General features: G+C 33.9%; 1 protein-coding gene across 4 annotated transcripts in view; it reads right to left on the bottom strand.

Annotated features, from left to right (window-relative positions):
* The window catches only part of shcbp1 (SHC SH2-domain binding protein 1), a 122,528-nt gene that overhangs the window by 32,252 nt on the left and 73,314 nt on the right, over positions 1 to 16,962 (bottom strand). Inside the window, exons 1-5 of one of the 4 annotated variants that reach the window (XM_039763141.1) lie at positions 7,935 to 8,230; positions 5,126 to 5,305; positions 4,718 to 4,833; positions 4,416 to 4,624; positions 1,373 to 1,468 (exon numbers count right to left, since the gene is read on the bottom strand). In XM_039763141.1, coding sequence (XP_039619075.1) covers positions 1,373 to 1,468; positions 4,416 to 4,624; positions 4,718 to 4,833; positions 5,126 to 5,305; positions 7,935 to 8,097 — 764 coding nt within the window. In that variant the 5' untranslated portion in view covers positions 8,098 to 8,230. Of the gene's footprint in view, positions 1 to 1,372; positions 1,469 to 4,415; positions 4,625 to 4,717; positions 4,834 to 5,125; positions 5,306 to 7,934; positions 8,231 to 16,962 lie in introns of those variants that run through there. The other 3 variants (XM_039763144.1, XM_039763142.1, XM_039763145.1) reach the window with 3 other exon arrangements.

Raw genomic sequence — 16,962 nt, 5'->3', positions numbered from 1 at the left:
GAAAAAGCCAGGCTTGAATTGAACTAAAATACATGTTGAGAAGAAACAATGATTTTGGGAGAATGCCCTTTCGAGAGGTAGGAGACAACTGGAGCTTTTTGGCAAGTTACATCAGTTCTGTGTCCACATCCAAAAAAATAATGCCTTCAAAGAGAACACCATACCTACTGTGAAACATGGAGGAAGCCTGGTTATGTGGCACAGAATAATGAAATTTCAAGACTATCAAGACATTCTGAAGAGAAATGTACTTCCCAGTGTCAGAAAGCTTTGTCACAGATCTTGCAACAGGATAATGACCCAAAACATGCAGCTAAAAGCAACTAATAATATTTAAGAACAAAATATTGGACTATTCTGAATTTGCACTTTTTTTTTTTTTTTTTAAACTCTGAGATCTAACATCTTTGCAAAGAGATGAAGCATTAAGTCAGGAGAAGGCACCCTTCAGACCTGACACAGCTGGAACAGTTTGCTAAGGAAGATTGGGCCAAACTACCTGTTGACGGGTGCAGAAGTTTCACCGAGTGCTACAGGAATCATTTGTTTGCAGCGACTTTCTCTAAGGGCTGTGCAACAAAACATTTGGTTATGGGTCCCATCATTTCTGTCTATGCAATTTTCTTTAGTGTTGTTACATAAAATATTCTGTTGAATCAAAACTCTAAAGCAAAATCTAACTTTTGTTAAATACAGAATAAATAATGATGGGTGCCAATTACTTTAGTCAGTTTCAAGTTATTTCTGAGACAATTCATTTTTCGTGGAGGGGTGCCAACAAATTTTTCCATGTCAGTAAATCTGAATAAATCTTTATGCAGATAATATTTTGAGGATATGTTAAGTTGTGTTGAAAAAAATCTTTCTGGTCTTACTTACTTGTGTTAAATATATCCAGATTTTTTTTTTTACTCAGCTGTTTAGTATCTTAGGTGTGTGTAAGATGCTACTTAATGGTTTAATTTGGGAACACCTACTAAAGTTATTTAAATATAAACCTTTTTGCAATGAAGACTTGCTTATCCAAAACTAAAATAGTTTATAGACATAAATTCAAAACATTTCAGAACAACTGAAACATGGATAAAAAGGAACAATAAATAAAAGTCGACATATCAGAACCAAGACTTAGAAGCAAAGTTAATAAAGTGTAGAGCAAATAACAGATTAATGAAGAAAAGAGACAAAAGTTAAGTTTAAAAAAGCCCTTTACTAAATAAAATGTAAGAAACCTAACCTGTTTATTCTTACCAACAGCATGCTATTTTGACAAAGATCTCCTAGGCAGTAAGGGGAGGACTATAAAAATCTAATTTCAAGGAAATTTATGATGACTGTAACAGTAATTAGATGTATTTTAATAGATACTTACAGTCGTAGTCGTGGCTCAACACATCTAACAAAATAATCAAAATCATCATCTTCATCTTCTTCATCCCAAATCCTCCAAATATGCTTATAGAAAAACCTGAAAAGTGTACATATGTAAAGGAGCTTCCGAAAAGATAAACATAAGAGATCTTTTTATTGCTCATGTTTTACAGAAAAGCATACCACATTTTTATTGTTCAATACTTTAAAACCAATATTAAAAAGATTAAAATCCAATATAAAAAAGAAAACTACAAATCCACAGTCTATTTCAGCAGCCCTAGACAGAACACCAAACCACTGCATAGAACTTAATATCTCTAATACAAATTACACACAGAAAAGGACCAATTCTTTTTTTTTTAAGAGCTATTAAAACAAAAAACAAAAATATACAATTTTCCAATAAATATCAATAGGCAAAATTTAAATTTACATTGGCATCTTTAACATGGAATTATTCTTAAATTGCAATGATGTACCATATTAGGTCAATTAACAACATAAAACACTCCTAAGTCTAAGATTGTGTGCTCTGTTATGAACTTGTTTCTTAACCTAGGGATGGTTTCTGTACTGTGGGCGCATTATTACCCTAAACCTGAAATAAAGGGACTATGCAAATGGAGGAAACTTTAATATGCCAAGAAGTGGTCAAATTGTGGGCCGCATTTATTAAAGGATCTTTACTTTATTTGAAAGAAAAGAATACAACTCCACAAATATTTCAGATTATAATGTTACAATTTTTTGTTTCCTTTTTGCTGTCATTGGTAATCTGTCAGTATCTGTTTCTGAACTAGGTACAATTCCAGTTATAGCACACACACCCACACACGTATATGTATGTATATATATATATACACATATACACACTCCTACAGATGAATTTTCCAGAAAAAAAAATAATCAAAATCAAACTACTAGAATTAACTGGCAATAAGCCCACAATCTTTTAGTCAACTCCATAGACATATAAATATGTCAACCATTATGCTGTAATAAGGAACCTAACACAAAAAATCATATAGTACTTATCATATACAATATACACATATTTACCTCTTCATTGGGTATACCTGTTTAGGTGGCAAGTCCCTCTTTTGTTTTCAGTAATATTTAACCTACATGAATTCAGACAAGGTGATGGAAACATTCTTTACGGATTTCAGTTCCTGCATCATTTAGTTCCTACAATTTTTTTCAGACAAGCTTTCATGATGCAGACATCCCAATTTACCTCTTCCCAAAATTAATCTGTTGCACTGAGATTCCATAGGTCCTTGGCGTAAACTTAAATTACTGTCATGTTCATGGAACCAGCTTGAAGTGATGTGTGATATAAGGGCATGGCATACCTGTATTTGTTACACCAGAAAACATTTCTTCTAATCTTCAATTGTTCTTTTTTGATGATCATGTGCCCATAATATCTTCATATATTTGGCCTTACCAGACAAAATAGAAATCTTTTATGGTTTTCACCTGCAGAAGCCCATCCACTTGAAAATCCGACACATTTTACATTTTGAGTTACCCTTTAGCACACCACAGTTTGTAAACAGCTGTAATTTGAATATGCATGGCCTTTCACTTAGCATATATTAATCTGTTTCACTCTCCTAGCCTTTGCCCTTTATCATCAAGATGGCGTTTTTGCCCACTGGACTGCTGCTCACTTGCTGATTTTTGGTTGTCCACCATTTTCTGTGGACTGTAGAGATTATGCTATATGAAAATTACAACAGAGCAGTAATTTCTGAGATATTGGAAATAGCTCATCTAACATCAAATACTGGTCATGCATCTTGTAAATTCTAATTTTTGATCAAAGAATTAAACCTCGCCTATGTTTGCACTCTATACAATTTAGTTGTAGCTGCCATGATTTTACTTAATGAAGTGGCTGCTTAAATATGTACTGTACATTTTGGAAAGTAGGTGATAAGCCAACACTAAACATGAAATCTGCAGCCATATAGCTTCATACGTGAAACCTCAACCATTAGCCTAAACTTCAATAACAGCAAAAATCCTGTGAATACATTCGTTACGAAAGATCAAATGTTATAAATGATATGAATCAAACTAACTTCTAAAATCAAGCAAAAGCAGTAGATAAGTTAATAATTCTAAATACTTCTCTTATTCACTACTGTGTGCTCCAAATGCAACAACACAACCTAGATACAGTACAAACTCACTAGGTGTCACTACTAAACAATTGTTTATATAGATGTTGAAGGGAAGAAAAAAAAACACAAAAAACTAATAGATAATCCTCAAAATACAGGCATGAATAAACGGGTTAGAAATGGATACAAGGACTGACAACTTGCTGTTAAGGAACAGCACCAAGCAAATTATGGCTTAGTTTGGGGTTGTTTAGAGGATTCAAGAGCCTATCCATGTATCGCCAGGTGCAAGACAGAAAACATATTTAGATAGAGCACCAATCGATTGCAAGGCCAACAAAATCCATGCCCATATTCACACTCACACAGGTTAAACTTTGGACCTGTAGGTCTTTCGAAATGTGGGAGGAGAACCCAGAAAGGCACAGTTAAAATGTACAAACTTGCAGAGGATAATGTTAGTGTTCAGGATTCAGAATAGGTGAAAATGCTAAATCATGATTTCATAGGGACTGTACAGAAATAAATTGACTTTGTTTAAGTTCACTTATCCAGCTTAAGAATGATTATCTTTCTGAGAATATCACTTTTCAAGTGGCTAATAAAAATGTTTTACTGTTGTACTATACTGTATAGCAATAAATACTTATGAATAAACATTCATTGAGATTATGATGTAATTTACTTTCATAATACCTTGGGGTACATGATAACAACAGATAATACAACTATGTAAGATTATAGTACTATGGTAGGCATTTTACAGAACTGAGGTTATACAAAGAAATCCCAAAACTAAATAGTCTTAGTTGTGGATTAGGCCCACTTAAATAAGGCAGTATCATATGAAAATATTTAGCTATATGGTTCGTAAATGCACTAAGTTCTAAATACTAAAGAATTACTTACCTTAAATGCTCGATTGCCAAAGCAGTTTGGTCAAACTCCCCTGATTCATCAAAAACAACATAAAGTTCTTGCAAAGGAACTTTATGCTCCTTTGCCTCCAATAAGTCATTCATCGATTCTTCATTTAGTTCACAGGATTTCATTTCGCATAGAAAAGGTATCACTAGCCTTACAACTGCCTTCAGAATGGTACAGTCCATGTCTACTATCTGGAAAAAATATATATATGAAATGCTATTAATTATTGTACAAGAACTTGTACATAAACTGAGGAAACATGAAATTGGCAGAAATTAATTTACCTCAACCAATACATTAAAAATCTCAGTGCGCCATATTGCTCGCCATCCAGATGGCTCCAAAACTTTCTCAAGATACTCAGCAGTAAAATCTTTAACCTCTGAAGCTTTACAATCACCTAATTTTTAAATAAAAAATATCCACAATTACTCTCAGGCCAGGTCCACAGTATACAGTAGCTGAAGCATAATAGAAATAATACCAGTACATTTTTTAAAACTGCGAGATATTAAATCTTCCAAGAAAACACATATAAAAGCAGGCATTATTTATCATAAATGCAGTACTTACATGCTATTTAGGAACTGAAATTTGTTCTACAAATGAACAGATAGAAGGTGTGCACTTCACCAAACAAAGCCTTATAAAAGTACACAGTAGATCACATTAATATGTACATATAAAGTTACCTAACATATAATCTTGATATGCCTTAAACCTCTCATAAAACAGAAGCTGGTTAGTTTGGAAAATGTCAGGAAAGGGTATATTTCCATCAGGTACAAGTCTCTGCAATGCAGTGCCAAGCCTTTCATGACTGCCATAATCACTGCTTGCATCATCTTCATCATGTTCATTCTGAAACAAAACTAAGAAATAAAGGCCGATAAGTAATCAAAGATGAAAAAATTAAGAATTGTTTCCCTCCCTGAACATGTTGTTTGGCCTTTCTAAACCTTATTTGTGTAATTTTATTTTACATTACAAATCAAATAATTATGGAAGAAAACTTGCATAAGTTTGCATGCATGTTGTGGACTTTCCAAAGCCAATTTCTTTTGTTAGCAAATCAGAATAGTAAATACCCAAACGATGTATAATCAAACAAATTGAAAAGAATTTTAGAAAATGAAGCAGGAATTATAATTACAACAACTGTATATATATATATATATATATATATATATATATATATATATATATATATATATATATATATATATATATAAAGTATGTATGAATCAATAAATGGTTATCACAGTTGATTACTATTTTTAAATATTCTTTATTGTTAGAAACTTCTTGCTATGTTGCCATTTTCTGGTGGAATAGCTGGTCATTGGTCCAATAATTATAAAATATTGAACAACTAACAAACTATCATATTGATATCATTTGTCAATGTAAGACCTAATCAGGGTGGTGACAATTATCAGGAACAAAAAATAAATAAGACAAAAAGTACTATGAGGGAACTTTACATTTAAATAAAGCCGACAATGTGACTGCACATTAGTTAGTAAATGTAGTAAATATTACGTTTAACTCAACTGAAATAAACCCTGAGCACAAATGTACAGTATTAGTATATAACAGGATGCTCCCAAACAATGCTTTAACATTTTTAAAGTGCTATTATTTTTATTGAGTGATCTGCAAAAAGGGACTAATGTACACCAACATAAGCATAAAATACACTGAGAAATTTAAAGAAGTAAAGGAATGAAGCAAAATATTTTCACATTTTGCTAAAACCTTTAACCAAGGCAGCTTGCAAGATCAATAGGCAGATAGAGGTAGTTATTTGTCCTTGGAAGGAAATATGGCTTTTTAAAGAAGCTTGTTAAATATATAGACAGACACACACACCCAGAATGACTAATAATGAAGAAAATTGCAAAGACACAAGCAGGTGTACAGGTAGAGTGAGGCATTATACAGACATATTCCTGTTGGTATAAAGGAGCCCTAGTAGGGTTTCTTGACACACTTCTGCAGAACAATTCTTTGTCTGAAAGTACTCAGTGTTTGTGTCAGAGAGGGGTTGTGCAGCATTGTTCATAGCCGTACTCAGTTTGCTTTCATTTTCACCTTTGCTACAACCTTAAGGGGGTCCAGAACGCATACGAAAATTAAGCCTGCCCTTTCAATTAGCTGATTCGGTGGGCCTCTCATGAAGAGATGACAAGACATAAGTGTCGCTTGTCTGCATCCACGAGGTGAAGAGGTGCCTGCCTTGATTGGAACCAGAACAGTGCAGAATGTTTTTCACAGAAGCTTCACTTTCAGGAGCCTTAGGTTGTGACCGAACAAGTGACAGAGGATATAACAAAGTTGGTCAGCACAGGACTTAAGAAATCGATGACTGACTCAATCTGGTCCTGAGGCTTTTTGTGTCTGTGTGTGTAACTTCCTCAGTTGTCTCCTCACTTGGTCTTCAGTTATGGAAAGCCCAAACTAATACTTGAAGGTGGACTTGTTGATGTAATATGGATTGTGTTTTGGGTCTGGTGATTGGAAAAAGGTGGCAGTTGGAGTAAAAAAATCAATTAAAAAAAGGTTCAGGGCATTAACTTTGTCCAAATCCCCTTCTAGCACCTGAGCCCTGGATTTCTTGAAATCAGTAATTATACCCAATCCATTGCAGACAACTTTCATGTTATTCTGAGGGAATTTGTTTTTAATTTTAGCTTTTCAAGCGTCCTTTCCTTCTCTCGGATTTTTTTTTTCAGCACTTGCTATGAGTTACCAGATTTGAATGCTCAGTTCCCTGCACATAAATCATATATAATGTAGGTGATAGAAATATTGCGAAAATATACTTCTGGTCACTTCACCTGGTATAGACCAAGTCACTGTGGCAACATTCCATACCAGTTATTGCCTGTTAACATAACAGAAATTAACTGAGAGAAGTAGAAGAAAAAAATGATTCCAATGGCATGCGCTACGTGCTCCACGTCTCAGTTACGCATTAACTGGTAATGTCACACTTAAAGCAATTATTATTACTGATTAACAGAAATTCACTAGAAGCTTGAATCCACTAATGTTGGTCAAATCATGATTTTATCCAGCAAATTCTTCAAATACCCAATCTTAGCCAAACACTCTGAAACTATTTTAATTGCGGGTCTCTTGCACACGTCATTTAAATTTGTACCGTAGTCTAAGAAATTATATTAATATTTCTGCTCAAAGCGCTCTCAATGCAGGGAGAACCCGTGAAGCGAACCCACATTACATAGAGACGCACAGCTCTAAACGTCAAAATTAAACTTTCAAAACAGGACAAAAGTTTTGCACTAAATTACTGTACACACACAGAGGGCTAATTTAAGTTAGCCACTGTTAAAATTAATCGTTTGTCATTGGTTTTAGAAGTAGTTAAATCTACCTTTACGTGGGTATTGCATATAGTTCTGAAAAGCATATTTTTTAAAGAGGCAGAATTAAAAATGACATCTTAAAAACAGTCTTAATATAGGTAAAAAATACCTTGTTTTACAGTATCACATTCCTCCTCTGCCCACTCCTCTTTCAACTCAACATCAGAGTCTGCTTGAAAGTAAGGAGATGCAGTTTCCTTATCACGGACTGGGTTGACAGTGTCTTCTTCATGAGGTTTCTCCAGAGTTTCACAAAATACACCCTCAGCCATCAGACACTTCGACAAAGATATCGGTATTTCTTCAATAAAATAACAGTGTCAAAACAAGAAAGCAGGATTACTGCAATTTTCTCGATAGGCGCCCCTCCTCTTTGAGCTGACTATGATTTCAAATATTGCCCGGTTAGACGATCTCTGTCCAATGGTAAACTCGACCAAAACGTCACTTCCGCTATTCGTCGGGCACAATCCGGTCGCCATTTTGGCTCTCTGATCCTGAAGTGTTGGATTAAATTGATTAATTTGAAAATATTTATTTAATTAATCCCACTAAAATATTACTGTGTAAAATAATAACGACATACGGCGCAGTGCATGTTAAACTTTCAAAATGCATACTCAGGTATGGAAAATAAATACGGAACATGTCTTTAGATAAAATATGCATTTATATAAGCTCAGATGCTACCAGAATGTGAAAGCTTTAATATTGACGCAGTTAGTTATGCAGTATTTTAATAAACCAATAATAATGTCACAGGCAAGCAGCAGAGAATATATGCAAAGGCCCTGTAATCGAAAAAAGTAATTTATGCAATGTGCTCTTTACTCATTGTTTTAACTTTTATGTTTTAAAGACAATACTGTACGCAATCTGTTCTTTTTCTTTGTAAATGCCTATCAGTAAAAAAACACCTTAAATCACAATAATAACCGTGTTTCCTGTTTTTGAACATACACGTAGAGGTATATTCACCAGTGTTGTTATTTACACGAACCATTTAACGTTCTTGCTTTATTTTTTCTTATGACAGAGCGGTGTAGAGCATTTAGCGCGGCGCCCACTACACAGGCCCCTCCCATTGCCACGGACATCGTGCAGGCGCCGGGTATTCCAGAAAGGTCTACTGTACACCGCTGATTTCCAACGTGGGGCGCACGGACCACTGAGGGGCAATTTGATTTTTTTATGGGGGGCAATTCAAGAATTTAGGTACGTTAAACAATTAACAAAATGAAAAAAAGACACATTCACTCTTACAAATGACAGAAAAAATATTTTTATTTTTTACAGAGACATTTATATATTTATATAAACATAGAGGGGATGGTGAAGAACCCTTTAATTTATGATTTTACAACCGGCTTGGGTTTTTCTACATTGAGATCGTTTTTACCATTAAAATAATATGAACTGTAACAATGATTATAAAACTTTGCAATATAACAAAAATATAAAATGATCAAACTATTGCAGAAAAAGCTGTCATTAAGGTTATTTTATATTTATGAATATCACGTCTCATATGTTTTCAGAACTATTTGCTGTATTTTCATATTTTCATATATATTTTTTTAACAATTTCTTAGTGATTTCTTTGTCAGTACTTCAACTATCCTTTCCCTCTTTTGTTTCCATGTTCTTTGGAAGCTTCTTTAGATCAAATTAATGACATTATGGGCTTCCTCCACGTGAGCAGGAGTTCACTTTTTGAATAGGTAATAATAAGAATAAGGTATATGTTACAGTGGGGGACATCATGATTTTATAGAGGCCTAGGTGGTGCATGGACAAAAAAAGGTTGGGAACCACAGGTCTCTGTTGGGGTTATTCTTGTGCATGAAAACAACTGACGTCATTGCAGCACCCCATAATATCTACTTCACTCGTAACACTGGCACAATGACAGGCTGTGTGGCACTGAGTGCGAGCTGCAGTTCCACTCTGTTGGTGGCACTGGCAGGGTGAATTGGCACTTACGTCTCCAGCATGCCTTCATACATAGTATGTAGCTCAAAGGGCTTTACAATGACGGCAAAGAAAAATTTACAAAAAAAAAATGATAATAATAAGAAAAATTAAAGTTATAGATAAGAATAAATCAATACGCAATTACGTAACATAAATATACAAGTAACAGAAAAAGAAGAGTCCTTATATATAGTGTGATGCACAGCCGGAAGCTCAACCCAGCCAACACATTCAGGACGCTAGGTGGAGACTCCCCTGCAGTATAGTGGTGCCTCGGACCCCGCAGGACACTGTGGGGGATGGAATTCAGCTTCCCAGCCCTGCTGGGTACTGTGGGTGCTGTCAGCTGATGCTACAGGGAGACAAGGGGATTTCTACTTTCCCTATAGCCCGGAAGTGCTCCCAAGCCATGGGGATGGAGGGGCAGAGGTGCTTCCAGGCTGAAGAAAAGGCAACTCTCCTTCTCACCCGGAAGTGCTGACGAGCCACAATGGATGGAAGCACTTCCGGGTCAAGGATTATATAAAGGACTGATCGGAACCCAGCAGACAAGCCGGAGTTGGGAGGAAGTGTGACAGAGCTGAGCTGAGAGGAGAAGAAAGGAGGAAGAGAAGAGGAGGAGAATTACTGTGTGTTTTCTATTGATTTATTGTACATTTGGTAGGTGTGATGCTTTGGAGGCACTATTGCAAAGAAAGAATTAAATCTGCTTAGTGCTTTTAAACTTGTGTCTAGAGAATCTGTCTTTTGGGTTTCATGGGGCAACAGCGCCACCAAGTGTACACATCAGATTAATTTTTAAGTCTCTAAAGATAAGTATGATGGCAATGGAACATTATCTTAAAATTAATTACAGATATCTATTTCAAGGTAATGTAGCACAGATGCCACAATATCATGAATGCATTTTATTATTATGGTAAAATGAATTAACATTTAGAGACTTCTCAAAATAAATCTAAGATATCTTAAAATGCAAATTACTCGTGAAGATATCTGAAATTTGCCTCCAGATATCTTAAAATATGTTCTGTTACATTCTAAGATATCAGCAATACACATTGAGATATCTTTTCATTTGATTTTCAGATATCTCAAAATGACTGTACACATTTCAAGGTGTCTCAAATACATTTTAAAATTTTCAAATTGATCTTGCATGCACTTTAAGATACCTGAAATGCATTTCGAGATGTCTCAAAATCACTTTCTATACAATTTCCTATTACTTCTAAATGTGTTTGAGAGATCTCAATATGAGCACGAAATTATTTTGAGATATCATGAAATGTATTTGTGATATCTTAAATTGTATTGTAGATATCTGAAAATGCTATTTCTTGTCTTTTTTAAAGATATCTTAAAATGTATTTGAAATAACTTGAAATAAAATGTGAAATATTTTGAAATGCACTTTTAAGATGTCATGAAATGCATATGAGATATCTAAAAATGTATTTTAGATATCTTAATCAACAATGAATTTCACATCTTCAAATAACTTCAAGCTCATTTTAAGCTGTTTTAAATATGTTTCCAGGTGTTAAAATAACTTCCCTGCATTACAATATATCTGAAATGCATATCTAGATATCTTAAAATCAGTCCTTTTCATATACATATCTAACATACATTCCAGATATCTCAAAATAATGTCCTGTGCATATCAAGATATCTGAAATTCATTTTAAGATATCTTAAAATAGACTGCAAGTTCCATTGACATCATAATACATTTTACAGGTGGTGATTTAAGAATTTAGTTTAAGATACCTGGAAATATGTTTGAGATATACACAGAAACTTATCTCAAGATATCTTAAATTACATTTGAGATATCCTGATATGCTTTTTAGTCATCTCAAAAAAAATACAACATATTTCAATATATAAGGAAATCTGTTTTTTTCTATATCTTAAAATATATTTCAGATATATTGGAATAGATATATATTTTCTTTTAATTCTTTTTGACAAACCTTAAATGCACTTCTGGACACAGTACCTTAATTGTATTTTGCAGTACTTCTAAATGTTAATTTAGTTTGCTAAGGTGTATACACGTATACACGGAATATAAAAATCTCATATTTAAAAGTACTATAGATACAGGGCTTCAACTAGAAAAAAAACTAAATGAGGAAGACACTACAGATTCTTGCATTAAAGACTCATCCAGTTATTTTAAGAAAGTAAACCAGAATATTATTGATAATTTGAAAATCAAAAGGATGCTCCTTAGTTGTGGTTATATGATTTTCAAAACTAAATATAAAAAATTATAATTAATCGTATTAATAGTTTTCAGTACTACTGAGCATACATCTGAGGCTTAGCAAAACATGTTTATATCCATGTTACAAGAATTTTAGTTTACATTTTTGCATTAAAGATATGCAAACCCCATTGATAAAAATGAGGTTTGCATGTCTCTAATATCTAAAATGAGCTTATGTTTTACATGTATTGCTGCTTATTACAGTACTTGATCATTTGTACCTGAAATGTGTTAACACTTCCAAGTGATTAACTTCAAAGTAGTGTGACTGCTGTCACTTGATGACGAATGTTTATCTTATTGTTTTTAGAGAAAGTTTATATTTGTGTTTCAAGTTGAGCTTAATAATATATTTCAGTATCTATATCCACTTAGTTTTCCTTATAATTAGTATCTTTATATGTTACACATAATATGTTAAGACATAAAAATTTTCTAAGGAAGGGTGGCAGTATTGCTACATTTTATGTTTTGGTGTTTGAAAAATAACTGGCTTAAAGGTTATTTTTGTCTTTAATAGTTCACAGCTTTAATATAACATTAACAAAGTAATTAAACTCCCCTTATAGTCTGTGAGCATATCAAGCAGACCATGAATAAAAAATAAGGAAGCATGCCTGTATGTAGTTTTCTGCTTTGATGAAACTCAGAGATTGTATTTAGGAAATCAGTATATTGCACTTTTTTAATACATTTCATTTATATCAAAACATCAGGATATCAAAGAATACAGATTTAAATGTAACTGATTTTCTTTTATAGAAAGGCTTATTTCTGTATATATATTATATGAAAAAATGAATGCACTGGAATGATAGAACATTATTGTGGTGGTTAACAGTATACAGCCTCCCAGCTCCTGAGTCCTGGGGTTCATATACCAGGCTTGGTCACTTGCTGTTTGGCATTTGCACATTCTCCTTGTGCCTGTGTGTCTGTGTGTCTTCTCAAAGCATTCCAGTTTCCAAGACATTTTTGTCCAGTTAAATTCTTCACTCATAGGGTATTAGAAATGCACGGGTGAGTGTGCCCTGTGATGGAATGGTGCACCTTCTTTGTTTGTTTAGATCCAAATATTCTAAAGACGTATATACTGATTTACAATTCATTTAAAAGTTTTGGACAGTAGTCAAATGTTATTTGAAGAAACATCTTTTCTGAAATATTTCAGTAAGGCTTTTGCACAAGTAACAGGTAAAGAAACAGATTTGTCATCGGGAAAATTATATTCTGATACCTTCAGGAAATTCTTTTCTAGGGGTGGGTGAAGTGGCTATTTAATCAGGAACACACACTGAGTTGAAATTGACACGATTTTTGCAGAAATTGTTTCTTGTTATTTATGATACTAGGTTAAAACTTAAAATAATTGGGTAGTAAGTCAATTAAAATGAAGCAAAACTGGTAGAAGATAAAAAGACTTCTGTGAACTAAAAGGCATGGCAGCAGTAAGCACCCTTCTGAGTTTCAAAGAGAAATAAAAGTCACATTATTATTAATTTCTGAGACATCAGACGGATGTGGATCAAAAGCAAGCTCTCTGTTTAAACAAAAACTTCAAGTAACAATAGGGTTGACATTAAATTAGGAAATTGATTGGAACAAAAGACTATAGCAATTGCAGCACTCCAGGACCAGAATTGCCCACCTCTGATCTGTAGTTGTTATTTTTTACCTGAACACAACTTTTGGTACTATTGATAGCATTCTATTACAAAGGATTGAGACTTTCATTAAACTGTTGGGCAAATGACAGCACTTCCTAGTTTTTAACTGTAGTTACAGTAGATAGGTATCCCTCGTGGGGTATTGCTGGGAACAGTTCCATTTTTTTATATATTGTGACATTAGAAGATGTCATTTTGCAACATAATATATATATATATGAGTGGACCCTGCAATGGATTGACACCTCTATCAGAGTTGGTACCTGCTTTGTAGAGAGAACTGTTAAGGATAGACTCGAAGTTCTCTTACAACCCTGAACTGAACTAATGTGGTTTCAGAAAGCTGTGATATATTAGCATTTCTTGCAAATGACAGCCAACCATTGTCAACTGTTAAGTGAAACGTCTTCAAGTATGTTATTTATAATGCTTAATAAATAAGCTGAAAAAGTGTGTAATAATTATGTATCAAATTTAGGAAGAACAAATGTGTTTTAGTGGGGGATATCATTATGTTTATTAAATTCATATCCTTTTAAGAGCCCAGCATTGTATACATTAATTATAATTATAGTAGTAATAAAAGAAATGCAATATAAATATAAAACATAATCTGCAGTCATAGACACAGAAACACCATGCAGTCTGTCTGAAAATATTAATAATGTAAATATTCTCTCCTAGGATGATTGTGTGTGTGTGCGCGTGTACGCACAAGCTTGTATGCTCCTATGTGCGTATATGTATAGGGTGGGCCATAAGTTTCCATACATAGGAAAAATAAACATTTTTTTATGAAAAAGCATTTTTATTTATATAATATGCTCTACATGACTGCCATTGTTTTAAAAACACATTTCAATTCGTGTCCGCCACTGCTGATGAACACGTATTAGCACAGCTGGAGTTATGCTTGTAATGGCATTGGTGATACGTTCCCTAAGATGATTTATGTTTCTTATCTTTTCCTGATACACCATGGCCTTCAAATACCCCCAAAGATAAAAATCAAGTGTGGTGAGATCTGGGGATCATTCAAACGTATTTTTTAGGGTATCTGAAATATAAAAAATAAAATGGTAAAAACCATACAGTATGTATGGAAACTTATGGCCAACCCTGTATATTTAAATAAGTTATGTATCTCAAAAACTACTCATGCAAATTTTTTGCAAATCAGTAGGTCAGGTCCAATAACAAAACAGAGCAGATGGAGGAAGAAAATTTTATGGCACATATCATTGGACATAGTTTAAAACCTTATTTAAAGGACAAGGGCATAAGTACTGGACCAAAATGGACCAAAGCGATAGGTCTGAAGCCTGAGACATTTACATAGTTCCATTTATACAAAAGTAACATACAGCCTTATCTCTGAAATTCATTTCAAGCTTACTCATTATAATTCCATCCTACCATGTCAAGCTAACTTGACATCACTTTCGCCTGCGTGTGTTCAGCAGCAGTGTCTCAGAGTTTGGAAACTGATGGGTTCTAATCTTTACCTCTCCAGGAAACATCTATTGATTTTCCCAGAAAAGTAAAACATTCATGGGTTAGAATTTTGTGACAAAGCAAAATAGTAATAAAGACAAAAAGAGCAGAGCATACACAGAACCTTTAAGATATTGGGTAGACAGAGTCTGCCAACCCTGCTGTCCCTCAAGTACCATAAATGACATTTCACGCATTAAATATAAAGCATTACTAAAGATACAAACTTCACCCATTGATATTTCTTGAACTATACATTGTGTTCTTTTCATTTTTTGTTTGTGTAACTACCACCACATTTTAAGAATATATTAGCATTTTTATCAATTATAAAATAGTTGAACAAAATGTATATTGAAACACTTATTGCTCATCCTTCTAGACATATAGCATTCAAATGACACAAACACAAAGCTTCAGCAACACTTCATTTTGAAACTGCAAACAGAATTTTTACAATGGGCATTTAAAAAAAATCAATTTTTATATTGCATGGTAGCAGATATCCAATGACAGAGCACAAATATTATTTTTACTTTATCAACTTGAAAAAAAAACTATGGCACACAATTGAAATATATGAAATATATATTGTGTATGCACATTTGATATGGTGTCTGTTAAGGACATTATTAATAATATATAGTATATTATGTGATTAACTGTGTAAAGTTGTTTACCAGAAAGTGAATATTCAGAAATCATTTGTGTTTGTTTACATCCAAAAAAATGGAATTGTTATATGACTGTAATTGAGCTAAAGCCTCCCAGGGAAGTCATATGACTGAGTGAATCATATGCAGCTGTTCAGCACAATACCATCAATAAACTTCATCCCAATCAGGTATTCAGTGAATAGATCTATCCAGGAAGCGGCACAAATCCAGTCAACACTATATTTAGTACTGCAGTAATTAACAGTTTACATTAATTACCAGCACATAATCTGGTTAGACATAAATAAGAAAGACTTGTAATGAAGCAAAATAGAAAGTAAACAAGTAAGAAATGTGTTCATTTGAACCTGTTCATATTCTCATATGCAAACCTTGGCAGACCATGTAACATACAGTGGTGTGAAAAACTATTTGCCCCCTTCCTGATTTCTTATTCTTTTGCATGTTTGTCACACAAAATGTTTCTGATCATCAAACACATTTAACCATTAGTCAAATATAACACAAGTAAACACAAAATGCAGTTTTTAAATGATGGTTTTTATTATTTAGGGAGAAAAAATCCAAACCTACATGGCCCTGTGTGAAAAAGTAATTGCCCCCTGAACCTAATAACTGGTTGGGCCACCCTTAGCAGCAATAACTGCAATCAAGCGTTTGCGATAACTTGCAATGAGTCTTTTACAGCGCTCTGGAGGAATTTTGGCCCACTCGTCTTTGCACAATTGTTGTAATTCAGCTTGATTTGAGGGTTTTCTAGCATGAACCGCCTTTTTAAGGTCATGCCATAGCATCTCGATTGGATTCAGGTCAGGACTTTGACTAGGCCACTCCAAAGTCTTCATTTTGTTTTTCTTCAGCCATTCAGAGGTGGATTTGCTGGTGTGTTTTGGGTCATTGTCCTGTTGCAGCACCCAAGATCGCTTCAGCTTGAGTTGACGAACAGATGGCCGGACATTCTCCTTCAGGATTTTTTGGTAGACAGTAGAATTCATGGTTCCATCTATCACAGCAAGCCTTCCAGGTCCTGAAGCAGCAAACCAACCC

The sequence above is a fragment of the Polypterus senegalus genome, chromosome 9 (genome assembly GCF_016835505.1).
Source record: "Polypterus senegalus isolate Bchr_013 chromosome 9, ASM1683550v1, whole genome shotgun sequence".
In the NCBI taxonomy this organism is placed as follows: Eukaryota; Metazoa; Chordata; class Cladistia; order Polypteriformes; family Polypteridae; genus Polypterus; species Polypterus senegalus.
Note: the sequence above shows the minus strand (reverse complement) of the source record. Positions and strands in the feature narration are given on the sequence as shown.